Genomic DNA, 27,635 nt, shown 5'->3' on the forward strand with positions numbered 1-27,635 from the left:
AGAGCGATTGCATTACAGTACACCCGTGCGTAAATGTGACCATCCTCGCAGGTCCCCTCCATCCCTCCGTCCTCCTCACCCTCTCTCAGCCTCCAGCGGCTCCTCTCTGCTCCTCTTCGCCGGGATCACCTGCTCGGTGGTCTCACCGGTCAGCTTTGGACCGTGGAGTCCCGGGTGTCTCGGCTCGGCGCCCTCCTCCAGGGGTTAGGAGGAGCGCCAGGGGCTTCGTCCAGGTTCCTGCCGGGCTTCGTAGCCCCAGCCGGGGAGAGCCATGGCTCGGAGCGGAGGGAGAGACGCGGTTCGACCCGCTCTCGGATGCCGGTGATGAGGGGTCTGATCGCGCCACAGAACACCTTCTTGGACACCATCGCCACTCGTTTCGATGGGACCCGTGAGTAGCCTTTATACATCTCTCATCTGTGACTTCTCCATGTTCCTTTAAATTAAAAATGCGCAACATCAGGCAGTTAGTTTACTCTGAACTGCTCGCCCCATTAAGATGCGAGTATTACTGAGATGTGGAACAATTAAACTCTTAATGAGGGTCGAGGTCAGGAGCGGCGATGAATGAATTATAATGAATGGAGGCACAGAGCAGGATCTTTGCATCTACCTGAGCAGCCACTTTAAATGAGAATTAACTAGGCTACACTCTGCTGATCCTCAAATAAATAAATGACAAACGCTACTTATATTTGCTCAGAAACGCAGTGTCAAGTCAATTAAATCCACATTAAAGCAATTAATGATTTATCCTTGACATATAAATATTTTTAACCTTCTTCAAAGTGAACAAAGTGTGAAAAAAAACTATAGGCTTCGTCTAATTTTGCAACAAAAAGCCTACAGATTTGTGGAAAAATGGGGGGAAATGGTGATGCTATGTTCAGGCCTAATGTGTAGCTTAATAATGACTCCCAGTGTTAATTGCATACCAGGTTGGTTAATTGATGCTATGAGTCAGTGCATTAATTAGGCTACCATTCAAAGGCACTGGTTTCCCGCAGTCATCTGAAAAATGTCAATCAGTTCAAAGACTTGGACATCAGCTCAGTGTGGAATCAATATGCTGCAACCTTTACTGCAGATTCAATTAGAGATATTTCACATATACCGGTAGTCACGGGTGGATTCACCTGCTAGATGGGCCCACGACAAAAAAATGAGCTGCTGCGTCTTCATTAACCCCTGAAACACCGTCCCACACTTTCTGTGTCGGAATATAACCTTGGATTACCGTAGTTAACTACTTAAGTTTTTGTTTAACATGATTTTCCCCACCAAAAAGGGGGGAAACAAAAAGTTATTCTTTGTTGCTACTAGCTTGTTTTTTTTCATTTATTTTCATCTTTACTTATGTTCAACATGAACAAAGTACAACAGAAGGTATACTATACATAAGTTAGCTACTGTAAGTTAGCTACAAACAATCAGACAAATCGCAAAACACAACCAATCATGAAATAAGAGACGAAAAAGAATAGTGACAAACAAAATTAAATAATAATTAAAAGATAATAAAATAAATAAATAATACAGTTAAAGATATAAATAAGGAATAAGAGAAGCTATATAAAGTGACAAACTTACGGTGACAAAATTGACGAGCGTTGCTAGCATGGATTAGTAGCAGCTCTTACTTCCGCATTGATAAACTGCGTCACTGCTTACGGCACGCCCACTACGCTGCGTCCTAGCAACAGGTAATTAAGGTAATTAGCCACAGTTGGCCTCTTTTTACAGTCTATGCAGCTGGCAAGCTAGCTACATATCTCCGTCTGGTCTGAGCATCACTCTGGTCCACATTATGCACTTTTTAAAAGTTTATTTTGCACCCAAATCGGCGACTGAAGGACGTCTCAGAATGGTAAGCAGTTTATGTGTTTATGTTGATTGTTGGCTTGTAATGTTGTAGTGACTCCTTGTTAGCAGCTATGTTTGCACAAACTCTTGACACAGACGACGAGTAACGTTAGTTTATTGACACCAAAACCATCTTATAACAGACATGTCAGAATAATTACCATGGTTGGTATCTTCTATTTGTTATGTTGTTTTATTAGCTACTAACTAACTAAAAATCCAATCTTTATTGATAGCAGCATCAAGGTGCAAGTTAGATTAGATTAGATTAGATTAGATAAACTTTATTGTCCCCAAAAGGGGAAATTCGTCTTGGGCAAAAGTGCACCATGTAGCAACAATTCAATAAGACAAGCAGCAATAAGCAGTGACAGACATACAACAGTACATTTATTAGTCCACAAACAATTCAACAGGAACCAGGGGGAGTTTTTCAAATAAAGATATTAAATAATGATAGCGCAAATGAAAAGTTTTAGCAGCTTTTTTGTTGTTATAGAGTTAGATATACTTTGGATGTACTGTTAAATGCTCCTTCTAGCTCTTGGTACTGACCATAGACTAATTACGCCCACCTGTCCGTAGGGCTTGCAGTAATGGCTTCTTTTTTTGTCCCTTAAAGAAATTTGCCTTGCTGACAGCATTTTGCAGGACTAATTGTTAATAATTTAAAACTGCCTTTATATAAACGAAACATTTCAAACTGTTACATCAGCAGCAACACAGCATGTGATCTGTTCACAAAGTAAAGGTGGCACCTGAACCTCCTTTAAAATCATCATCTTTGTGAGGATTGTTCTGCTCAGCTGTTTCCTCCTCATCTATGTTTGACAGAGCCGTCCTCAACTCTTACTCATTATTCCGTATTATTCACCCATTTTTACAGGATTCATTACAGAACCTGACACATCTATCAGAGCATTAAGCCATAGAGACATCACTGTCAATCAATATGTGAACAGTAGTGGTTATTATATCTTAACATTGTTACGTAACACAGCTCTGAAGGCGCAGGCTGAAAGGCAGGACTGAGCAGCAGACCGAATGTGTAGATGAAGGATGCACACTGCACAAGAGCCAGAATCTCTCTGTTGCCTGACACAGCTGTAAACAGCAGCAAGACAAATTTAATTTGTGTAGATCGCAGCCGGATTGCTGCTGCATTATGCTGCATGTTTAAAAGCGGCTGTCATGTAATAATAGTCAGTGGCATCTATGCAGTGTTGTTCTGTCCGTCCCCTGAAGGCAGCGGTTTATGAGGAAACACTGATTCAATTAGAAATTTTTCATTTTGTGTCAACAGCGATCGGTTCCTGTCTAATTTGAATGTTGAACAGATTGCACGTCGTCCGGAAGTCCCGGTGTAACACACAGACAGGAGAAGATCTGTTAAACACAGGGCTCCTTTGGTTTAACAGAGATTTAACTCACTCCATATTGACTTGAGAGGTTCTCCATCTGCTCCTCCTGCTCTGCAAATAATAGTGAACCATAATTTACCAGGGGGACACCTCCCAGGACTTCATATAAATTAATATATCGACAGATGTAATGACAAAGCCTTTGCAGTAGGCCAACGCATTTGACTTCTCTTTCTGCAAACTCAGCTCTGCCTCTGACTATACAAGAACCAACCCCCATAAAATGACCTAGGGGACGCAGTGCAAACTGGACAGGTAAACTCCCATGAGCATTCCTCTATTACACTGGTTTTGCTGTTGCACAGGCTTGAATCAATACTCTTTGGCCCTTTTGAATCTGAGGTGTCAGACTCATCCCCCTCTGCAGCTTCCTGGAATGAGATTTTTCGCGATAAATCGCAACAATGCAAGACCCTGATTATCGGAGATCACCCTCTCGCCTGCCTTTTTAAAAAAAAATAAAAATGTGAATCACCGTCTCCTATTTCCAGCCCACAATCTCTTTACCACACTGGAAAGGCTTTGCAGTGAAGACCCCCAGGGTTATATCCAACCCAAGCACTCTACCACTGCAGTCAGAGGTTTTTGGATTGAAGAGTTCCTTTGAGTGTTCCCTGCATTAATCCCAGACAAGCTTAACCGTTCTACTTTGACCATCCAGATACAGCACTGGGCAGCCGCTCCTGGGGCTTTGAATATGACCCAATCAGAGGAAAAAGGTTTCCAGCCTTTACTAACATGGGCCTGTGCCAGGAGTCCTCTGCCCCACTCCCCTGCTACACAAACTTCCCCTACCACCACATTATTTTTTCTCTGTATCGGCTGCGAATTCTTCCTTAAATAATGCATTAGCATATGCCTGTTTTTCTACTCGTACAGTACATAATTTGAACCAACTCCAGTGAATAATACAACTTTTTCTGGGTATAGTGTATATATAATAAAGACAAGAGATGACATCTATTAAGTAGCAGTTCTTCACGCTTGGATAAGTTTGTGTTAGAAAATGAAGTCTGGGATGCTGCTGCTCATATTGAGCTCTTCATTCATGATTACACTCTTGTTCCTAACCTCTGGCTGGCCCATGGTAAAAACACAGTTGGAGAATTTTAATGAGGTGCCTCTACAACTAAATAACGACATAACTGCATGTGGCCGACGACGGGGTGCTGCCAAAAAAGTATAGAGGAGAAGAAAGGGCTGTCCAGAGAGAAAGAATGAATGTTTTGAGGACTTGGTGGACACAAAAACACACCAATCAAAATGGCCTGTGAAAGATTTGGGGTGCCACATTACAATATATCATCACACTGAATGATGACTTAGAGCGGTACCAGAAAAAGACAGTGCATGTGGATGGACGTGTTCATCCTGAGCGATAGTGAATTCTCAAGTAATAAAACTCAGCTGAGCAGAACAGCATTTTCAGGTCAGAAGCTGGGATCTTCCATCTTTTTCATACAACATTAATGCAGCACGATATCCAGGGAGACTCCAGGGAATTTCTCTGGGTTTTTTTCTTCTTCTAACATTGCAGTAGGAAGCTTCAGTTAGAGTCTTTTTTAACCCGCAGATATGTCAATCCACTACATACATATTTATAAGGACAAAGGTTAGTAGCTTCAATTAATTGCTTCTTAAAAATCCAGTAGAACAGTGAATTTCATTGAAGGCGAAGGTAACTGATATCCTTTACCCATGTGCAATACTTATACTGTACCAGACACAGATGGAGACAACTGGCTCCTGTCATTTGCAGGAAGTTGAGTAGAAGTTGAGAGCGCCTTGTGAGTGAATGACAGAGGAGTGACAGAGTTTTGTGCGCGAAGCTGTGGGCTATAAAGTTTTGAAGCTGATACAGAGTGTAGATGTGTTTTCTGTTAAAGTTTAGGATACACCGTCATCTGAGCGCTGGTTTAACCAAATAATCCTTCACTCAAGAGTCATCTTTCCTGTCAGTGGTGGTCTGCTTGATTTCACTGACACGTACACAGAAAACTAACCGTTCAAAGCTTGCACATGTTTGATTTCGTCTGCACTGAGCGGAAATCATTCGCTGTCTTCTCTGAGGTGAGGGTGAGAGCAACAAAGCAGCTGCACCTCATGTCGGAAATTCATCAATATTTCAGCAGAGTTGGCTTCAGCAAAGACATGGCGTTGTTAAGCTGGAGTTCAGAAATTTATAATGACGTCATGCATCCTTTTGTTACTGACTCAGATGTATGAGTTTATCTTTTAAGGGATAGTTCAACATTTTGGCAAATTGGCTCATTGCCATAATCCCTATAGTTTTAGGAGAGAGCCACGAGCTGCTCAGAGCTACGCTACTGAGGCTTGTGGGATTTCTTGGTTTCCCTCATCAAACTCATCAAATACACAATCCAAAAACTCCAAAATGAGATTATAACAGAACATTATGAGACAGAGTTGTTTTGGAGGCAAATTCATGCAAAACCACTGATGCGCGCGTTCCTGTCGGGGCCAGTTTTTCAGCAAGCGGTCTCTGCATTTGCCTCGAAAACAACTTTGTCTGGTAACGTTACATTATTATCTCATAGCGTGGTGAAAGTGCAGGTCACAACTTGTCCACCAGAGCGTTGTGGAGTTGTTGGATTGTGTATTTGATGAGTTTGATGAGGGAAACCAAGAAATCCCATGAGCCTCCGTAGCGTAGCTCTGAGCAGCTCGCGGCTCTGCTCCGCCGTTCTAAAAATAGCTCACACCAACAATTAAAGGTAATGAACCTACTCCTAAAACTAGAGGGATTATGGCAATGGGCCAATTTGCCAAAATGTTGAACTATCCCTTTAATATTGTGTTAAATGTACAGTATCATAGAAGTGGAAGAAGTGTCTTAAAAAGTGCTACAGTATATGCTATGTGTGGCCTGTGTGTGTGTGTTAGGCTTACATCGTGCATGGAGGTGAATGTATTGTGGCGGACTGTCACTGTCACTGTTATCAGTACCAGGGTTTATCGGGGTTCCCTAAGCCGCTCAGGGGCTGAGTCTGAGTGATTTTGTAGTTCAGCTCGCGTGTTATTACACCTGGCCTGTGGTTTGGATGTGACAGGGCCGCCTAGTGCCCGGGGGACTGTGCCGAAAAAAACGAATACAACACAGGGAAAATAGGATCACAGCATAAGGCCGGACTGGAGGGAAAATGATGGAGGACAGGGAGCGTTTCTCTGCAACCACATCACGTCTTTGGGGGACAAGTGTGCATGTAGTAATGGGGCTGACTGACCACCATGCACACATACTGAATACCGGTACTCTAACCTTCCACAGACAGAGAGCATCAGAAAGGTGACTCAGGCTCCTATACTGCAGTTAAAGTACATTATCGCTGGACAATATATTCTGAATATAAACCTTCCAGGGCACCTTCCGGCACAGTTGAACGAAAATAATGTTGACAAACTTGTGAAAATGCCCTTGTGCACAATGTCGAGTCCATAAAGAAACGATTTTTCTCTGCATCTTGTGGGAGACACTGACCTTCTTCACCACAATCCAATCTTGTGGCTGAATGGGAGCAAATCCCAGTAACCAGGGTCCAAGATTGTATGGAAAGCCTTGTCCATTCAATTGTAATAACATCTTCACATGTGGGTGACCACCATACAAATTCTGTGTTTCAGAGACTCCAGAGTCTGGGTCCTTGTCTTTAAAGCCCCCAATGTAAGAGCCTGGGTAAAAGCTACTATTTTAGACTGATATAAAAGCACTACCCTTGTTTTCATGCAAAATGGGCTCCCTGCTCTTAAATATTAATACATTCCTCTATTCTACCAGTTAATCATCTCGAAAGTACAAGCCTATTTTTTCTGGGCGAAGTGATTCATCAAATCCCATTATATTCTGTCACACTCTTCAAAATTGCCAGCTGCATCATTCTTATGTTGCAAAAATGTAGACGGCCTCTCTCGCCTCCCATAGTAGTCAGACTGATGGCATGTTACTGCAGCGCGTATCGACCTGCATCTATTTAAAACACCTGGTTAATCTGCAGACAGGAGGTGACGTCGTCTTTCTTGCACTTGTTGCATCTCTCAAGTCCAGTACGGACTGAAAATATCATCTTCTTTTCACGTTGCTCCCTCAAAATGTCTTTATAATGAGATCCATTGTCGTGCAGCTACAAGCAGAATAAAGGTTTTACTCAATACTTTTAAACTACCAGACACTTTTAAATGAAATTTCATTATCTTTTTCTGCTCTGTGGATTTAAAGACAGAATAAGTCATTTACACAGTTCAGTTTAATGCCTCCTGCAGCAGCTCTACAGCCCTATTCAGAGCTACAGTGTGAGATGCTGTATATTATATGTATGCTGCATCCATCCATCCATCCATCCATCCATCCATCCATCCATCCAGTGCTCCTTCATTTATCTGGGGCAGCAGGCTTAGCAGATTGATGAAGCCAACGTTATGACATAATTTTCAAAAAGCACAAATACAATCCTGAGGCTAGCACAGCACAGCACAGCACATACGATCCATATGTGTTTTTATGCTAAACTGAGCTAATCCGCCGCCGGCTACAGCTTCACATGTAGAGGACAGACTCAGAAATATCTCGTCCTACTCTAAAAAAGTCAGTGTTGAAGTTTTTTTTAGTTTTTTTATTCAAATCCTGATCTTCTTTCCTGCTGAATTTTGTAAGTGATATAGCCTGTGGCTCGTTAGCTCCACCCGCTGAACCTTGACCAATAAGATTAGGTTAGACTCAGGGAAATGTTGTCAGAGAGTTATAAATTTGGTTTGTATATGTGAAATTCCTCCTCAGCCTTTCACACCCAGCATTTGGTTTCTAAACACAGCACATGTTGGTTTCATTTTGACACTTGTATTGTTGTGATCCATAACTGGTTGCGCGGCAAATGTGCGACTTCCACTGCGCCTCCTGCACCCACAGGCAGTTTACTTCTCCTGAGTGGTGCTTGGCAAGAGCGTTTACACTGGACATGCTTTATTAATGCATGAATTATTCAATTTCATTGTCCCCAGTTCATCTTCATGCAATCTCATTTTCCTTGTGCCTGCTAATTCATCTCTCTCTCACTCTGTCTGTCTCTCTCTCTCAATCATTTGCTCGCCTGCTCTCTCGTTCTCTATTGCTCACATTTCTCAACGCGAGCGCTCAGCTTTTCTAGTTTCATTTATGTATGGACTTTAATGATCTCAGTGGAATGAATGTCTTAGCTGTGTGAGTCACCTGTATGTAAGTCAGTTTCACAATGAATTATTCAATATCGTCCCAATAAGTCAGGCTATCAAACCATTTGTCAGAGCTCCTGCCTGGCAGCCTCTTACATATGTTTACAGTACATGCATGTTTGCTTTTGGATCTCATATCTTATTAAAGGGGAGCAATGCAAGATTTTTACCTTAATTAAACAGCTTTGAAATAATTGTGATGGTTAAATGACGGGGGAATGGAGGCTCTCTGCCTTCCATTATTGATATCATTAATATGTCACTGTGCTACTGTTAAACATATAGAAGTTTGCATTTTGCATGCATCTCATGAGTGACTACAAACTCTTAAGGCAGCTTGTTACTGGAGCAGAATTGCTCCAGTAACAAGTAACAAATTGCATACTTGGACACAGTCCTGTCTGTCATTATCTTGAAGTCTTTCAGCTGCTAAGCTTCAGTGCATACACAGATATTGTAGAAAGGACAGAGTAATCTAGTATCTTGTAGAGTCACCTATTATCGATGGCAGGAGGAGAAATAAAAAAAGCCCAGTGAAGCAGACAGAAGAGGAGGCAGAAAGCACAGACTGGATCGGTTTTGACTGTCTGGGACATTTAGTGAAGGCAGAAACCCAAAAAGCACTTGAATCAAAATGTGATTTTCCAGTGTGAGAGACTGTGTCATGCTGTGAGAGACCCTGGTCATGCTGCTGCTGCACGGTTGTCAAGAATGAGAGCGACTGGCTCCTGCACATCAAGTCATAAATACATCATGTAACATCCATCCTTATGACTAGATTGTGCTGCCTGCCAGATATCACTATGCTGTGTTACATGAGCATATATGAGAGGATGAAAATGACTGTGACTGTGAAGATCCCAAATTCCCACACTGATAAAAGTAGTTTTATTTGTTTCCATTCTGCAAACCAGAGCTAAGTATTGTCCTGAGCTGTGAACATAAAGATATCACTTTTATTATCTAAATCTACGATGTCTGAGCTCTATGGAAAAGTCAAGTTTATTTTTATAGCTCAATTCTATATAGTGTCTGATAAAGGAGCTGCTGCTGGAAATATTGTAGAGGACAGAAGTGGAGAAGACGCATGGGACGAGTCAAAGAAAAGCAAGATTATTTGAAGGGAACAATAGAGGAGAGAAGAAGGAAAAGGAGAAGATGTGAAGCTCATTGAAAGGCAGCGGGCACGTTAAACTCTCCCCGAGGAGAGCTCTTCAAAGTGAGCAGAATTACTCCCAGGCCTTTTAGAGGTGAGGATGAACACGGAGGAAAAATGAAGGGCCAATCTGCATGAAATTTTAATAATGTTTTCTCTGAATTAACATGACATCTTTGCAAAATTGTAGGTTGCAACCCCACGGTTGTGGAGTAAAACATGTAGGTGTGGATGTGACTGGACGTGGAACAAAACTGTTGGCAGGGCTTTTACAGCTGGAACATGGCGCTTCCTGCTTGCTTCGCTTTTATTGTGAATGAGTATTTTCTTGGCAGCTGCAACTCCCATGAGCTTTTGAGTGAGTCCACATCTAAATCTCATGGGAGTTGTAGAAGTTGCACACTCAAAGCCAACTGGCAGATCATGGATGCTATTTCCTGCAACAGTATGTATTATTTATATTGAGTGATACATGAGTGATGGAGGCTTTGTTTTGTTTCTCTCTGTCCTCCCCTCAGACAGTAACTTTGTCCTGGGGAACGCCCAGGTCCAGACCCTCTATCCCATCGTCTACTGCTCTGATGGATTCTGCGAACTGACGGGATTTGCCCGCGGCGAGCTGATGCAGAAGAGCTGCATGTGTCACTTCCTGTACGGCAGCGAGACCAGTGACCGTCTCACCTCGCAGATGCAGAAAGCTCTGGACGAGCGACGGGAGTTCAAGACCGAGATCGTTCTCTACAAGAAGAGTGGTAAGACTGATTTGCTGGAGGATGTTGTCAAATGAAATCATGTGTAATACTGCTGGTGTCAAAAATACATCAGGCCTGGAAGCTTTGTGCATTGCAGGGTATTCTCTCTTTAAACTGGAATATTGTGATCTCTGCTGTCAACAGGCTCCAAGTTCTGGTGTCTGCTGGACATCGTGCCGATAAAGAACGAGAAGAGCGAGGTGGTTCTGTTCCTGGTCTCACATAAGGACATCACAGAAAATAAAGACCTGGACCATGGAAATGAATCTGACACCGGTGAGAGGGGGGGGAAAGGGAGGCAGCGTCCAATTCCACAATAATTCACATGAAATTATCCAGTAGTGGCTTTGCAGCTGTGGCACAAATGTAGCTGCAGAAATGACTGGTGATATTATGCTGGGGGTTTGGGAGCAGAACGACCTCATTCTGCTTTTACAGGATGTCCTCTCCTGGATTGATGGTCACATTCGCTTTAGAAATCACCAGTTATCCGGCTGTTCGAGTAACTTTGGAAAGTGTGAACTGGCGTGTCATTATTGTCCAGTACTGTAGATGTTCCTGCCATGTGCCTTAATGTCTCTGTGACTTTGTGTCCCTGCTCTCAGATGAGGAAACAGGGCTGGAGATCCGCCAGATCAGCCGGCCCCAAGGCTTCAACATGGAGCGCCGCCGCAGCCGGGCTGTCCTCTACCAGCTGTCCGGACACCTACAGAAACAGGACAAGTCCAAGAGCAAGCTCAAGATCAACAATGTGAGACATGTTGTGTTTGGTACCCTCTGTTCACAGTCCTCAACCTGTTAGACCTGGAGGAGTAGAAGTATTACTGCATTACCTTCCCTGTCCAAAATGTCAGCACTACAGGATTGTAATAGCAGCAGCAAAGCTTTAGACAGTCACTATTTTGCTAAATGGACTTCTGACAGAACAGTCCCAGCTGATTAATCTCACAAATTTCCATTTGTTGATCAAGGAGCCATTTGTTTGTCCAGTAGCTAAGAGTTTCATTTGCATCACAACTTGATTTGCATTCATCTCAACACGATGAAAACTTGTAAATTCAAACAACCGACATGACAGGAAAGTGGCCCAGCAGGAAAATCTCAAGCACCCTGGATCCTGCAGGAGAGAAATCAGCATAAGAGCTCTTGTTAGTCATTTGGATGTGTTCAGAGGCCGACTGATAACGTTTCCTGGTCAAAGGATTTCATCCTCTTGCATCAACTCATGACGTCATTGTTTACTACCGGTAGATGGACATGTTTTATCACAAGCCGCAGCGGTTCATTTGGTGTCTTCTTCACCTCGTGTGTGTGTTTGTGTTGTTTGTGTTATTCTTGTAATATCTACATTTTCAGTGTGAAGCTGCAAAAAACACTTGATTTGCTTCTGATGTTTCCGTGTTTGACCAGTGTATTTAAATATGTAGCATTCACACCATGCAACGCACCAAGTTCCAGCTGAAGCCATGAATAATACACCACTGATACTGACTATTATATATTCATGCTGATGAGTGGAGGTCCTTCCAGTGTTATTTACACAAATATATAATATTAATATTGATAATGTGACTTCATTATTAATGCTCCAGTGTGTGTTTCCCTATACAGAGTGTCCTCGGAGCCAATGCTAACCCGGTCCCAGAGTACAAGGTGGCAGACGTCCAGAAGTCCCGCCTCATCCTCCTCCACTACGGTGCGTTCAAGGCCGGCTGGGATTGGCTGATCCTGCTGGCCACTTTCTACGTGGCGGTCACCGTCCCCTACAACGTCTGCTTCACGGCCGTGGAGATACGAGAGGACGGCGGCTCGACGGCACGAAACCCTCCGAGCGTCAGCGATATCTTGGTGGAGATCCTCTTCATCATCGGTAAAGCTATTTCCACATGATTGTCTTTTTGTAATTTTGCTTTAGTATCAGCTTTAATTAAGCCGTACCTTTAAAGGCAAAACCAATCCTTTAATCACAGGTTTAATTCTTATTCCTGTCTCCTCTATTCTTCCATTCATTTATCTCTTTAAGCTATGCCTCTTAGTGCCTGTCCATTCATACTACTATATGAATTTCTTCTTACAGCCTGTCAGTTTTTAGAGGCAGCTCCCTCTTGGACTTTGTTTTCAAATCAAATTGGCCATGAAACAATTACTCTTCAATTCTCTTAATTGGCGGGTGCACCATAGTCTACAATGCCCTCTAACTCCTCCTGGTACTTTGGAGCTGTATGCTAATTTAACCTCCTTAACAATCTCCACTTCCTCTCTATCTTAACCTGCTGTCTCCCCTCTGGCAACAAAGTCCACTAATCCCACTTGAAGAAGGCTTGTTAAAGGGAATATTTTCACAGCCTGGATCTTACTGTCACAGTTTTATACTTCTACTTAAATAAACCTTTGAATACAGCACCACATTAACATTAAGGATTTTGTCACAGCATCCCATAATCCAGTAGTCTTTCTGATGCTCTGAAATTCAACACTGTTCATCGCTTCATATATCCAACAGTGAGCTGAAAACCTGTGTCTGTGTGTGTGTGTCAGATATCATTTTAAACTTCCGGACCACCTATGTGAGTACGTCCGGTCAGGTCGTGTACGACGCCCGCTGCATCTGCATCCACTACGTCACCTCCTGGCTGTTTGTGGACCTGATCGCCGCCTTGCCCTTTGACCTGCTCTACGCCTTCAATATCAGCGTGGTGAGTCTCACATCTCACACTGTGCAGGCTAACCGACCTGCGTAAGTCGGGAATGTTCTGCTGCACTTTTCGCTTTTGTGTGTCTTGGCAGTGCAATTTACGGCTCTGTCAGCGGTAGCACTCTCCCGCTGTTCGACCCTCTCAGCATTGATTTAATATGACTGTGGAGGAGCTTTCAAATGCGCAGTGAACACACATGCACACACACACATATGCACTGAAGCTATTCTCCTGCAAAGACACAGCAAAGGAAACAAAAGAGGAAACAAAACTCACTTTTATCTGAAAAAGGAAAAATCAACATGAGAATTTCTTTGCTCAGTGTTTCTTGAAATTCCCTCTCTGGCTTCTTGTGCTCATTATTTGCTGTAGCGGCTTCAAGGGAGCCTGAGCTTCAACATGAAACTCATTATTAGGTAACTGGTAATTAGGCAGATGAATGAGTATGCTGACGACAAATTACAGGTGGAAGCGAGTTGATTAGCCCGGATGATGTGGAGTGTAGAGCCTGCCAGCTGTTTAACAGATGTGATAGATAGTGGACCGCTGTGCCGCAGAGTATGAAGGGTCATAAGATGAGTGAATTGTTAATAGAACAAGGAAAGTGTTTTTTTTTAAAGGGTGGTTCTTCTCCAGCCTACTACAGTACTACACACACAGAGTAATAGAAAGAAAAGCAGCCATGATAAAATGCTTACTTATAGCAGGAACCACGACAGGTCGTGATGAGTTGCAGTATTAGCCGAAACCAGATCTCTTTGAAGCACACGGCGTCTCTGAGGACTTGTTAATGCATTGACAACTGTGGTGAAGCAGTTAAATTCTCTGCATGGGTACATATCCAAACATCCAGGGAATTAGATCCTGCCTGAGTGTGGTGAAATTCATCATCAGCCCCTACTTCAATTAAAAGTCCTCTTAACTGAGCAGGGAATTGCAGCTTCAGTTAATACCTCGGTAAGAGGGAAAATCAATGAAGTCATTTTTACCTCTAGAATAAAATTGTTCTGGATGAGGATGATAATGGTCATGAGTGTCTCTTTGTATCTTCTTCTGGAACTGAAATTAAAGTAACTTTAAGTCAATCTTGAGTTAAAGTTGGTGTTATAGATTTTTAGTATTCCCACACTGCACTGGGAATGAGTTCGTGGGGTGGGTCCTTAACTTTCTATCAAGATGGCTGATTAAAATTCCTAGTGTGCATGGGTAATTTCTAATTGCAAACCTCCCTTGGCTACAGACACAAAACCTTTGAGATAAAATATGAAATCCAGTTCTAATTATGTGACTGTGCCTATCTAAGAGAAACTAATCCCATCCTAATAAGCTCCACTTTTTAAAAACCCTCACTTAGATGTGTTCATACCTTAATATCCTCCACCACCTCCCTCTCTCCCGCACTCCCCAGAACTTCGGGGTTCACCTGCTGAAGACGGTGCGCCTCCTGCGGCTCTTGCGCCTCCTGCAGAAGCTGGACCGTTACTCCCAGTACAGTGCTGTGGTCCTCACCCTGCTCATGTCCACCTTCGCCCTGCTCGGCCACTGGATGGCCTGCGTCTGGTACTTCATCGGCCGCAGCGAGATCGAAAGCAACAGCCCCGCCACCTGGGATATAGGTTTGTGGGGGTTTTTTGTGTGTTTTTTATTTTTATTTTATGTAGTTACCATTAACCTATGCTCCAAATGTAGCAAGTGGAAAAGGAAAAAAAGTTGGTTTCCATTCAGAAATACATTGAGGAACATTAAAGGTAGGGATGGATATCCTGGAAAAAGATTGGGAGGGAGGGATGGAGACGGCAGCTTGATTGACACATGATGATCCAACTTGAACGTTGTGTTCAGGATGATTGGATGCTGTTTTTACAGGCTTGTCTGTCCCATAAGTGACTCATTTTTTCATTTTTGTGAAAAAGCATTCAATTAATTGGTTGCAATCGGAGTGTGAAGAGGATTTCAAACAATTTTGTAAATAAAAATGCCCCAGAATTGGATCCCCAACCCTACCTTTAAACTACATGGCCGGCTAAGCCATTTTTCAAAGTGAAATTATGTCACTTCATGCATTTTCCCGCTTAGGCTTACAACCTAACTCAGAAAAAAAAGAACATGTCACGGAGGCCGTACAAAAACCAGTTAGTCCTTATCTCGAAAGCAGACGGCAACACAAGCATCACCTGTGTTATTTTCACTGATCCAGAGCATGAAGACTTGCTTGTGTGCGCTCAGTGTGAGGTGTCTGCGTGTCCTTTTACTGAGGAAACACTTCTAATTATGGTGATCTGTCCCGTCTCCTGCTGTGCTCACCGGTGCGAGATAACAATACTGTGAAGAGCATGTGGTGATGGCGATGGTGGGTTTTCTTGTTTAAGTGATGTAAAACAGCTACATGTATTGAGACTGGAGCTGAGAGTAACTGACACAGAAAACGCATCCAGCGATGCACAGATGCACATGTGTGAAACTGCACACATGTGACTGAATGAGTGTGTGTGCATGGGGGAATAGGAGGTTCACCTTGAAATGCATCATACTGTATATTTACTGTCCATTGAACATCACACATTACAGATTAGCTCCAGTGTTTTAGTCATACGGCAGCAGTCACATTGTCATGAACAAAGCAATAGAGCTGCGTCTTTCAGCTGCTGGTAGATCTGGTCTCTATATTTTTATTCTATCCGTTTTAAAACCTCTGACATATTGACTTCCTTGAATATGACAGAGCATGCCTGTTGGTCACATCTGCCATCAGGTCAACATTGGGGCTGGCACTTGACTCTAATATGTGTTTAGCGGTTGAGTGACTTCATCTGGAGGCATCTCAAAAGTTGAAAATAACCTTTGACAATAACGAATTACCCACGTTACTAACTTTGCTGCACCCAGGTGTGGGGTGGGGTTTTCATTTACATAAATAAATATTAAAAAGGTGAAAAAAAATTAAATCTGTACTATTTCGATGATATTACATTATGATGGATGCTGGGACTGAAAAGGTTACGAAACAGCTGCTGAAATATGGGAAGAGAACACATTAAAAAGCTTGATGAATTATTTTCTCTATGTGTAAATATAAACTGAGATTATTTGAAATGTCTGCACTGTGCGGCCGGCGCAACCCAATACACAAACACCAACAGTGAAGTAATTACTCTGCCCTTCCAGCCTTGTTACGACTGCTAATGAAGCCTGCTAGTAAAGGTCATCTAACAAGCATGGATGCATTCTCATTAAACTGACAAACTCTTCTGGACTGTCCCTCTTCCCCCACCAGGCTGGCTCCATGAACTTGCCAAACGCTTGGGAACGCCATACTTCCTGGCACCGCTGACCTCCCTGTTGGGAGTCTCTGATTCGCCCGAAGGCACCGTGACAGCAGGACTGACCAATTACAGCCAGCTGAATGGCTCGGGGTTGGAGCTGCTGAACGGGGCGGGTTTGCTGGGTTCAGGCCAATGGAACAGCAGCAGGACCAGAGTGAGGACACCGAACGTCTCGGGGACGACGCTGAGTGGCGGCCCATCTGTCCGGAGCTCCTACGTTACATCACTGTACTTCGCCCTGAGCAGTCTGACCAGCGTGGGCTTCGGGAACGTGTCGGCCAACACAGACTCGGAGAAGATCTTCTCCATCTGCACCATGCTGATCGGAGGTGGGCAGAGCGCCGCGCCAAGCCAGTCACACTTGAGCCTTAAGTGCAGGGGCCAGGCTTAAAGCCAAAGGCTAAAACACTTCCTTGGCTGTAGCACAACTTGGACATTCAGCTTCCTAAGTCCCTCCATTGGCAGACAAGGGCTCACAGTGATGCAAAGCAATTTTACTGTGGAGAAAGATTTGTTTCTCTTAGTTTTGTGGAGGGTTTTCACATATTCAGTAATTAAAACTTTTTAAATCTCATCATGCATAATGTAAAACTGCCCCCTCACCCTGGGGATCTAGAAAAAAGGCACAATTCTCCCAAAAGGAACAGTCTAAAAGCTTTTTTCGCTGTTTTCATCTCTTTGTGCGTCTCCTCTGTAGCACTAATGCACGCCGTGGTGTTTGGTAACGTGACCGCCATCATCCAGAGGATGTACTCCCGCCGCTCGCTGTACCACACACGCACCAAGGACCTGAAGGACTTCATCCGGGTGCACCGGCTGCCCAAGGCTCTGGAGCAGCGCATGATGGAATGTTTCCAGACGAACTGGTCCGTCAACAACGGCATTGACGTCAGCGAGGTAGGAGTGAACGTGAACAGTCAGACAGAGTCTCCTTCTGTCTTTGTGGACCATCAAGCTGGTACCAGTCTGCGATATCAACGTTATGTAACCATACGTCTCTTCCTTTAACTTTCTGAAATGGGCGGGTGACCTCTGTGGCTTGGATCGACCTTGTCAGTTACAATGGGATCAACTGGATTGGCTTCTAAAATTGAAAGTGCAAATCCTCCGTCTTGCCCTTCAGGCCGACTCAAAGAAAACGACTCAAAGTCAGGGAGAGGATTTAGGTTTTGTTTTGGGTTCAATCGCGCTTGAGCACATATCTTAATTTCATGGATTAATGGCCTCACAGATACTAAAATCACTCTTGGTTTTACCGTGGCTAAGATAATCTTTTAAAAAGACATAACATGATAGCGAAGAACCCACAATTAGATAGATGACATTGCATTCGCTGTTATGGGTGACATGAGTTTTTCTGGACAAATCAAATTGTTCCAACAACATTGTTTCCTTCTCATCCCCCCCACAGCTGCTGAGGGACTTCCCCGATGAGCTGAGGGCCGACATCGCCATGCACCTGAACAAGGAGGTGCTGCAGCTGCCACTCTTTGAATCGGCCAGCAGGGGGTGTCTGCGCTCCCTGTCCCTCATCATCAAGACGTCTTTCTGCGCTCCCGGGGAGTTCCTCATCCGCCAGGGGGACGCCCTCCAGGCGATCTACTTTGTATGCTCGGGGTCGATGGAAGTGCTGAAGGATAACACCGTGCTGGCCATTCTGGGTAAATGACACTGCAAATGTAAAGATTTCGATCTGTGGTACAAAAATCTGTCAATAGCTGCACCACTATAAAGACAGAAACTGTTAGTATCAGTATTTATTACTATTCTTCACACGTTTTAATTGATAAAAAAAAATTTATATTGTAATGCAATGCATGCTGCACACATCCCACATCACAGAGGTTCAGCACCAAGGACAGCACCGGCTCTCCCAGCTGCCTCCATCTGCGCATTTCCCACCCTTTCTTTTTTTATTTCTGCTCGCTCAGAATGACATTAAAAAAAATCCTCCTCTTGGGCCACCAGTCAGCGTGAGTAATTTTTCCACCTGAATCTTTAAGGGCTTCTCTGTCTTGTACTCCAAAACCAAAGAAGCCCTCCTAGATTCCGGCAGCAAAGTGACTCGGAAACCGTCGTCTGCATCCACGTGCAACAGCAGGAGGAGGAGAGATGCAACTGTTGTGACTGTGTTGAGTGCCAAATGTTCCTCCTAGGAGGTTCCCCTTGGTGCTGAGTCAATAAAACCGTCGCCAGTCCTGGACACCAAAGTCCCCATCCAAGTATTTCTGGGAAATGGGACAACATGTTACTGGGGGAGGTTAAATTTTTTATATCCAGGCTGATGAAATAACTGTGTCAGACTCACCCTAGGCTGATGGACTGGTGGGGGGATTCGATGGCACCATCAAAATGCTGCAAAAAGTAAAAAGCAGCTGTTTCCATGCAGTATTTGATGTTTACACCATTAGATTTAGCAGAGGAGCAATTATGGCCAGCTGCTTGGAAGCACAAGCCAAACTCAGGAACATCAAGGGAGCACAGGTATGAGAATTCACCCGCTGTTTAAATCAATACAGAATAAATTAACTTGTGGAAAAATGGTTGGGTCTAGTTGTAAGAACACACGCACTTCAAAAGCACAAATTTACAGTTTTAAATAGATAGTTGAATCTGAGTACCTAGCAGGCAAATTAGTTTAAGGAATTACTCTGAGGCTGAGTTTGTGTGTCATGCCTGAAATGCACTAAATATGCTGCAGTGAGACCATGAAGTGCTTTTTAAGTAATATGTAAAAATGCAGGATATAATATTTCTTCTCTTTGGTCTATTTTGGCGTCTGCTCGGAGGGCTGTGAGTAGAAGATGAGAAAGAGCTTTTTCTTTTACCATTGAGCAACTTATTAGACATCCAGCATTTAATAGCCAGTCAGCCAGCTTTTATGAAGAGAGGCATAATGAAGAGGAGCAGCCCAGCGCTGATAAAAACTGCCATCATCCCCTTATTAAACTGCTCCTGTGGGCAAACGGTTCACACTCCGTCAGGTGAAAGATGGAGTGTGACCCAGAGATTGATGGAACAGTTTGGGGAGCAGCCAGAAGCCTTGCAGGAAATCCATAAACAGAATAAATGCATGAATGAATGAGTGAATGTATTAATTTGTGCCACTTTATTTTGCCTCAAAGGAGCAGTAGAGTAAACAGAATTAACATATTATCACCTTATAAAGTTGTTACATTGGGAAACAGTTTAGCAGCTCAGTCCATTAAAACATTTTTTTTTTAGCTGTTTCAGTAAATGTTATGAATTAAAATCTAGTGTTTACTCGCTATTTAGCTGCTCACTGTTCAGTCTATTCACCAGCTCAGGCCAGAAAACCATGATGCTGACAGAGAAATCCAAATCCAAAATCCAAATCATCATCACACTGACTAAAAGATGCCTGCTCAGCGTCATTCCTTCAGAATAAAAGCTGCTTCATTCTGAATAACATGGATGAAACAGAATGGAGAAACACAAATAGACTCACCACCACCGCTGGAACCAGCTCTGGATCATATAAAACAGAGGGCGCAAATTGGCAACTCTGTTTTTCTTATTAATGACCAAACTGCTGTAAATAATGAAGCGGCTGGGAGCTCATTAGCATGGTGTACCTGCTGTGTATGTACAGCACAGGCACAGGCATGTGGGTAGTGAAACAGCACAACACAAGTGCACACAATCCCCCCCCCCTCTCCCTCCAGAGTGGCTTTGTGTTATCCCAGAAACAACACTACACACATAACACACACACAGTCACATTTCTCTAAAAGACAGTCACACACTGCTCACACATTCTGTTTTTCTTGCTCCCTCTCTCTCTCTCACGCACTCTCTCACACACACAAATTGTTTTGGCATTGCCACTTTGGATTTACAGCTTTGGAGAAGGCAGTGAGGTAGAGAAATAAAAAGAATAACACAGAGCTTCTATTTTCATCTGCAGCAGTCCATCTGTATCCCACAGTGTGGAGTTTAACACTGATGTTAAATTGTCTAAACACACGTGTCGACCCTTTAGTTTTTGATTTCTTCTGTGATAGACCTTTGTATGACCCTGATAGCACAACAAAAAAAGTTAGATTTACAATCCACACAAATGTTTTGATGGTATCTATTTCTTCGTATACTAGCATTAGAGGAGCCAATTTAAAAAATACATTTTCATCATCTACTCTTTACACCCGTTTCCTCCGCTTCACTGCCATTTCTGTCTCTTGTTTCTCCAGCCACCTGTCAGCCAGCGGTATAAAATTATGCTGGAGTAAACAGGAAACATGTCTAATGTTTTCTTACATAACATGTAAACACAGACTGCATGTACAGTAGGCAGTCTTAATCCCACATGTTACATATCATTGTCTTGGAGGGTCATCTCATGCAATCTCAACATAATTAGCTGACTGGAAGAATATTAAGAATATATTGTCACCATCTTTCTAATGGCTTAAGTTGGAAAAGACCGACTGCTTGAAGGTCTGTTAACAAATAAGCAAACTAGAAGGTCACACAGTTCAGACCTTTTGGAATAATAATGGGTAAAAACATAAACTCTTTAGCAGAGGTGAAAACCATCTCAACATAATTCTGCTTGTGTGTCTGTCCTCCAGGCCGGGGCGACCTGATTGGCTCAGACTATTTGACACAGGAGGAGGTGATTAAGACCAACGCCTGCGTGAAGGCTCTGACCTACTGTGACCTGCAGTACATCAGCCTCAAAGGCCTCCGCGAGGTGCTCTGCCTCTATCCAGACTACGCCCAAAAGTTCATCACTGAGATCCAGCACGACCTGACGTACAACCTCCGGGAAGGACACAACACTGAGGTAGGACGGCCATGATGACCGCTGCTTGAATAAGTTCTTTGAAATGTCAAGTACCTGTTGATTCAAGGAGCTGAAGCTCAAACATAATATCTGAAATCCATCCATCCATCCATCCATCCATCCATCCTGCCACTTACTGGGCTGTGGGGGCTACAGGCAAAGCAACACATCCCAGATGTTCTTCCAGTTCCCCAGCCACGTCCTCCTGCTCCTCCTAAGGGATACCAAGATGTTCCCCAGCCAGATGGGATGCGTTGTCCCTCAGGCGTACACTGCGTCTGCTCAGGGGTCTCATCCCATGTTGAACATGCTGTTGGGCATCTTTATCAGATTCCCAAACACCCTCCAACAGCTCTTCTCAACACCATGGACCTTATGGATGTCTGGGTTCTAAGTTAGTTGATGTAGTCTGGACAGCTTACCTGTGGAGCTGCATCTTCCCTTCACCTGAGAATAACAACCTGAGATACTTCCAACTCACCTCCAGTGGAATTCTTGATAGTCGTCGCCAAGTTTTTAGCATTTGAAAATAACTATATTATGAATGTCACCCCACTGTTAGCAAAGAATTGCATCAGAGATGAACTGTCTAATGTTGTGAGTGTTTTAGATTAGTCTCAGCTGTGCACTGACCTCCTCCACCCATCATTTTACGCAATGACGGAGTGATGGCTTTGCACTTGAAAAGGATTAGCCATCTGGACCAGTCAGCGAGGAGGAAGCCACAGCTTCTGCTTGAGATGCGGCCAACAGATCGAGACATGAGCTAAACATGGCCGACTCAGATGCCAGGGATTTACAGATGGATCTCAGCTGTAGCGGCGTACACATGAATAACCAGCATACTCTGGAAATCACTGAGTCACATTTTCACTGTGAGTAGGCCTGTTAATTAGAGCAGAGATCCAAGAGAAGCCATCAAGACAGCGAGCGTGTTGTAATTAACTGACCCGGGTTTCAGCTTGAGGATGTGGGGCCGACATATTTACACCTGACTGTGCTTTGCTTTTTGCTATAGGGCACAGTTATACTGGATGCACCTTGACAGCTTCCCAGCAATAAGTGTAACATTATACACTCGTATGTATATTATCTGCCATAAAGAACAGAGAAGCACTGTTGCCTCACAGGAAGGACCGTGGCTTTCTCCCACAAACCAAAGACATGTAGGTCAGGTTTAATGATGGCACTGGCTTCCTGTAGGTGTGAATCTGGGTGGGAATGACTGTTAGTCTCTAGCCCTGTGCTAGACTGGTCCAAGCTCAACCACTAGAAAAACAAGCTCTCCAATTGTGTGACAATTGTGAGGAATTTTGTAGCTACTGGTGACTTAAAGAAGCCTGAAATTAAAAAATATATGTAGCAGCCGGTATGTTAAACTACATATGGTTGTCAGCACCTGACACACACAAACACAGACTTATGTGTACGTACAGCAGGAGCAGTGGAGCATCCTGCAGCAAGTGTGGCATGGGACTAAAAATAGTGCTGTCAGGAGGGTGGGGGAGGGGTGGGGTCATCCCTGGTTGGATAAATATAGAGCAACAACCAGATGGAGACGAGACAAGAAAACATCAGGATGAAAGGAAGCTGCAGGGGAAAAGAGGAAGAAGATATTTGTACTCACGTGCCAACAACATGCCAACACACACACACACACTGCAGACACTCACACTCTGACACACCATTGTACCAAAACACATCATCCATCATTTGCCCTTGCTGAATGATACAGAGTGGTATTCAGGAGCGCATATAACAGCACATATTAAAGCGCAACGCTCACTTCTTCTTTCTCTTTCTTTACATCGTCTTTCTTTACACATAATTGGCTGATGCCCTTATTGTGGTACACTGCATATCAAGGGTGGCACGTGCTACTCACACTCAAACACACGCAGACTGAAATTCCAAACAGTGCGTTTCTCTACTCAGACCCCTTCAGGCAAACCACTGCTAAAATTAAACCACTGTGATCTAAAAATACCAGCTGGGCACGTGAACCAAAGACTGGGTGGAGAAGACAACAAATAGAGGGGAGAGGAGGGGAAGGGGTGGCGGTGAGAGGTGGAGAAGGAGAGAGGAGGAGGATAAAAAAAAGGGAACAGAGGAGATGGGGTTTGTTCGGCAGTGCTTTAATCAGCTTTAGATTCCAGTCCAGAGAAGGTGCAGCAGAGAAAAAAATCCTCTAATTACCACCAGTAACAAGATGCTGAGTGAAGGAATTTTACTTTGAAAGGTCAGACTGCTCAGATATAACTTGTTAGGAGTCATGAACATCATAGAAGAACCCTCAGAAGGACTTCACGTCTCTGTGGGTGAATGGAGTCCGCGCCTGCTCGCTCGGTTCTGAATGAATCTTATGCAGCGCTGCCGATAAACTGAATGGACGTCGGTGCCGTTGCAGCCACAGCCCTCCGCTGCACAGCTCTGCAGCTCCCCCTTCTGGTCCCAGAGTTTCAACACTTCACAACTTTGTGTTTACGTCTGCCCTGACGAGCTGTGTCCTATTTCTGTACTGTTTGTATTCGCTTCTGTTGGGAAAGTGTTTGTTGGCAGCAGTGGAATTGGGAACTAATGATGTTTCCTGTCAGCACAAAAGATATAAATGGATTCTCATTTGCTGCATCAAGAAGAAACTGATTCTGAATATCAAATAGTTTCTGCTTCTTCTATTTTTTGGAACCAAATAATATCAACACGTCCTCTTCTAACCTTTGGCACTCTGGCTGTCATACAACCATCATGTGGCAAATAAGAAATAGACATGGAAACACCTGCAGGCAGTTGGAGAGTAGGTTGTCAAAACAAAACTGTCAATCACAACATAAAAATGACAGCTTCTCTCTGAACCCCGTGTGGTTTTCATGCACGTGTCGGCCTTGCACGCTCGACTTCATCACTGTTGTAATTACTTTAGATGAAACTGACGGTTACACTTGTGCCACTCTGCAGGCGGACTGCGAGAGCAACGGAGGCATCATCAAGAAGCTTCCCTCCATCAGAGAGGATGAGGAGGGATCAGGGTCTGAGGGGGAGCACTCCCCTCTCCCCAAGCTGCCCGCTCTGGGGAGGCTGGGCCGAGGCCTGCGCTCCCCCCTGCGCTCCCCTCTACGCTCTCCTCTGCTGCCGCCCCGACCCTTCAGACCGTCCACCGACCACACCCGGCCCACCAGCCTGCACATCCCCGTGGTCAGCTTCAGCTGCCTGCAGCCGGACCTCAGCCCTCGGTAAGGAACCCGTCATGGATCCAGTGAGTTGGTACCTAAGTGGTGTGCAACGCAAACCATCTAATGGGTGATTGGTGGTGAGAATTGTGTCACCGTGTCAGTCACATAGAGATATTTTAGGGTAATAGCAGCACTGCAGTGTTAAAGAAGATGGTAATATGTGTCCTGATTATTTATTTGCTTTTTATTCATTTCAGTTTTAGTCGCAGTTAAGAGAGGAAATCTGCTGACACATTTTCACAGGAAGCTTCTATCAAAGCACAAAAACAAATCCTATCTGTAGTCCTGCACGGAAAAGGAGTAATTATATGTGTTAAACAAACTGAGGAAGAAATGAACATGGAAAAGTTGGTAACCCGTTAATTTACAGGCCGTTAGTCTGTCGAGAAATAGCCAAGAAATAACAAGAACTTGCGTCATAATGTCTAGAAATAGCCTAGAAATAATGGTCAATTTAATAGTAAGAAGGAAAAATTCTGGCCTTTCCCAAAAAAGTCAAAGCATGAAAAACATGTGTAATCTTCTGCCTTTATGAAAAACATGACATTACTATGAAATTAATTGTTATTTCTTGGCTATTTCTTGACATCATCACATAATTAACGGCCTGTTAAACGGCCTAAAGGGTTTAGTGTTATTTTAAATTTGAATTATTACATCACTCATGCTCTAACAATTTAATGGCTGGATTTTCAACCTTAATATTGCACTGTATGTACGGTAATGCATCATCTCCCATTGCTAAAAATGCCACAACAGTATATTTAATGTTTCCACTCCAGAGATGACAGAAAGCTGCACCTGTCAGTGATGGTGTGTGAGAGAGGCTCCTGTCACATGCAGCTGTGTTACTGTGTCAGAGTCTGGCTGCTAATTGGTTGCAGCCACTGCTCATCGCTCACTGCAGACGACCTTTGACCCGCTGACTGCGGCCACCTGGAAAACATTTTCCACCAGCAAGCGCTCTCTAGTCATGATCCACACACACACACAGGCAGGCTCGGTGTGCAAGTCGTGATTTTCCCACAGTTCTTAGCGTGTTTGTCTGGTCGTGAACTCGTCTCCTCCCTCCTTCTGTCTGTCTCTCAGGTTTGTGGACGGCATCGAGACGGAAAACCACAGCGCTGCAGCCCAGAAGTTTGACTTTTCACCCAATGCTACTCAGAGTTTCTTACAGAGCCCCGATTCATCTGCCACAGGTACACACACACACACACATACACACACATACAGTAGATTAGACTGGACCACATTCTTTTATTATTGAAATGCCAACATCAGCCCCATCTGAGATTTGAGGATAAATTATTGAAGAATAACTTCTCTATTCTTTTTTTAAAAACTCTTTATTTATAGATAATTTCCATCTTTTAGTACAAAATGTACAACAAAACACAGAACAGTTACACAAATTCAAGGATATTCAAAAGACATCGTTTTTCACCCAGATCGTTTTGGAGTCGAGTTGAGTGAGTCATTTTCTCTGGAACATGCAGTTGTTTTGCAATATTAACAAAAATATGTGTAGTGGGCACATTTTTCTGGAGGCAGCATTTTGTGATGGCCTTTTAACTTGCAGCCAGCAAAAGACCTAAGAAGATAAACATCAGTTTTACTCAGTCCATCTGGCATATTTCCAAGATAGAGAGTTGTGAATGATCAGCTCTTTTTAACAAGTGTGTGTTTGTGTTCACAGGGAACCATTATGACGGTGACACCATGCAGACGATTGCGAAGCTAAAACACGAGGTAAGGCTGGTACAGTAGCAACGACAGGTTTACATTTAACTTTAACTTGATCTTGACTGGACTTTGCAAAGAGGAGCCGTGTGTTCAATTTCATACCAACACTGACTGACTGTCCCTCTCTTCAGATGAGCGTCCTCTCCACTCAGGTGACCGCTGTGAGTCAGGAGCTGCAGGAAATGACGCGTCTTCTCAAACCTCTCTTCCACAACCCCGGCATTGCGCTGATGCTCAGCGCCATGACTCCGCCTCCCAGCGTGTCCTCGCACAGCTGCTCCCCGGCCCCGCCCCTTCTTACCCAACACGTGGACGGTCAAAATCCTCCACCTGTCGCGGCGCCGCCTGAGCCGTCCTCTCCTCAGCTGAGCCTGGCGTCGCAGGGAGAGTTCGATCCACTTCAGTGTTCGCCCATCGCCCGCCATCGTCCTGCAGTTCCTCATCAGACCAGCGCGGTTCCCCCGGCTTCCCACTGCTCGGCTCCACCGTCACTCAACAGCTCTCCCCATGAGCACTCATCTGTGCCAAACCCCTTCTCATCCTCCTCCATCCCTTCTCTGTCTTCATCAAACCACCCGTCCACCCTCGACCACCTCTTAGTGGACTTATCAGGACCTGGTGGCGAGACGTCTCGTCTCCAGCTCCAGTCCCAGTCTGAGTCCCAGCTCCAGTTCCAGCCCCAGTTCATCCCTCAGTCTTATGCCCATCACTCCTTCTCCCAGCCTCAGCTCCAGCCCCTCCCCCCTCAGCCCCCCAGCATGGCGTCACGCCCCCGACAGCCCCTCCTGAACTTGCAGGAGATGGAGTGGGGGGAGCACTCTGCTCAGCTGAGCTTCATCGATGAAGGACGGCCACCGGTGTGAACAGAGAAGAAGAAGAAGAAGAAGAGGACGACCGTGACACTGACACCCGACTGACGGACTGGACCAGCATGCCACACTAATTACTGCATGACTAACATCTGCCTACAGTCTGGCATGTGACCTTCGCTGTAAATACATCAATTTTAAACATATTCTAAACTATGATCATGAGCACCAGGTGTAACCTGATCCGACAATAAAAGAGTTTGTTTTACAGTTTGACTTTGACTTGTTTGACGCCCGGAGTCGTAGGACAGCAGGACGACTGATCAAAACAAAAGTTTCTCTATATATATATATATATATAAAATTAATATGATTTTATTCAGTAATCACCCTGATCTCTCTAGAAGACCTGTAAAAGCACTTTCAAATAGTTACAGCCAGTATAACCCGAAGCTTTAAAGACGTTTATTTGTCGTCTAAACTCCTTGATTATAGATAATGTCCATTTTTGACCATTTTAGCAGTCAGTCTGAGTTTAAGCATTTAATTTTAGTTCCCACTGGACTAACTTAACAGCCTTTTATTCTACGTTCTACGATGCAGCGAGCATTG

At 44.0% G+C, this 27,635-nt stretch overlaps 1 protein-coding gene across 1 annotated transcript; it reads left to right on the forward strand.

Moving 5' to 3' along the window:
- Positions 1-315: 315 nt before the first annotated feature.
- LOC310999432 (voltage-gated delayed rectifier potassium channel KCNH8-like) lies at positions 316-27,077 on the forward strand (the record flags this gene model as incomplete). Its single annotated transcript, XM_083989861.1, has 15 exons — positions 316-391; positions 10,182-10,415; positions 10,560-10,691; positions 11,021-11,166; positions 12,027-12,285; positions 12,954-13,111; positions 14,520-14,727; positions 16,386-16,763; positions 17,132-17,331; positions 17,846-18,095; positions 21,027-21,241; positions 24,197-24,471; positions 25,561-25,670; positions 26,135-26,220; positions 26,346-27,077. The coding sequence occupies 15 exons, from the start codon at positions 316-318 to the stop codon at positions 27,075-27,077; spliced, it is 3,459 nt and encodes a 1,152-aa protein (XP_083845987.1).
- Positions 27,078-27,635: the final 558 nt, after the last annotated feature.

Source organism: Trachurus trachurus (assembly GCF_905171665.1).
Source record: "Trachurus trachurus genome assembly, chromosome: 2".
In the NCBI taxonomy this organism is placed as follows: Eukaryota; Metazoa; Chordata; class Actinopteri; order Carangiformes; family Carangidae; genus Trachurus; species Trachurus trachurus.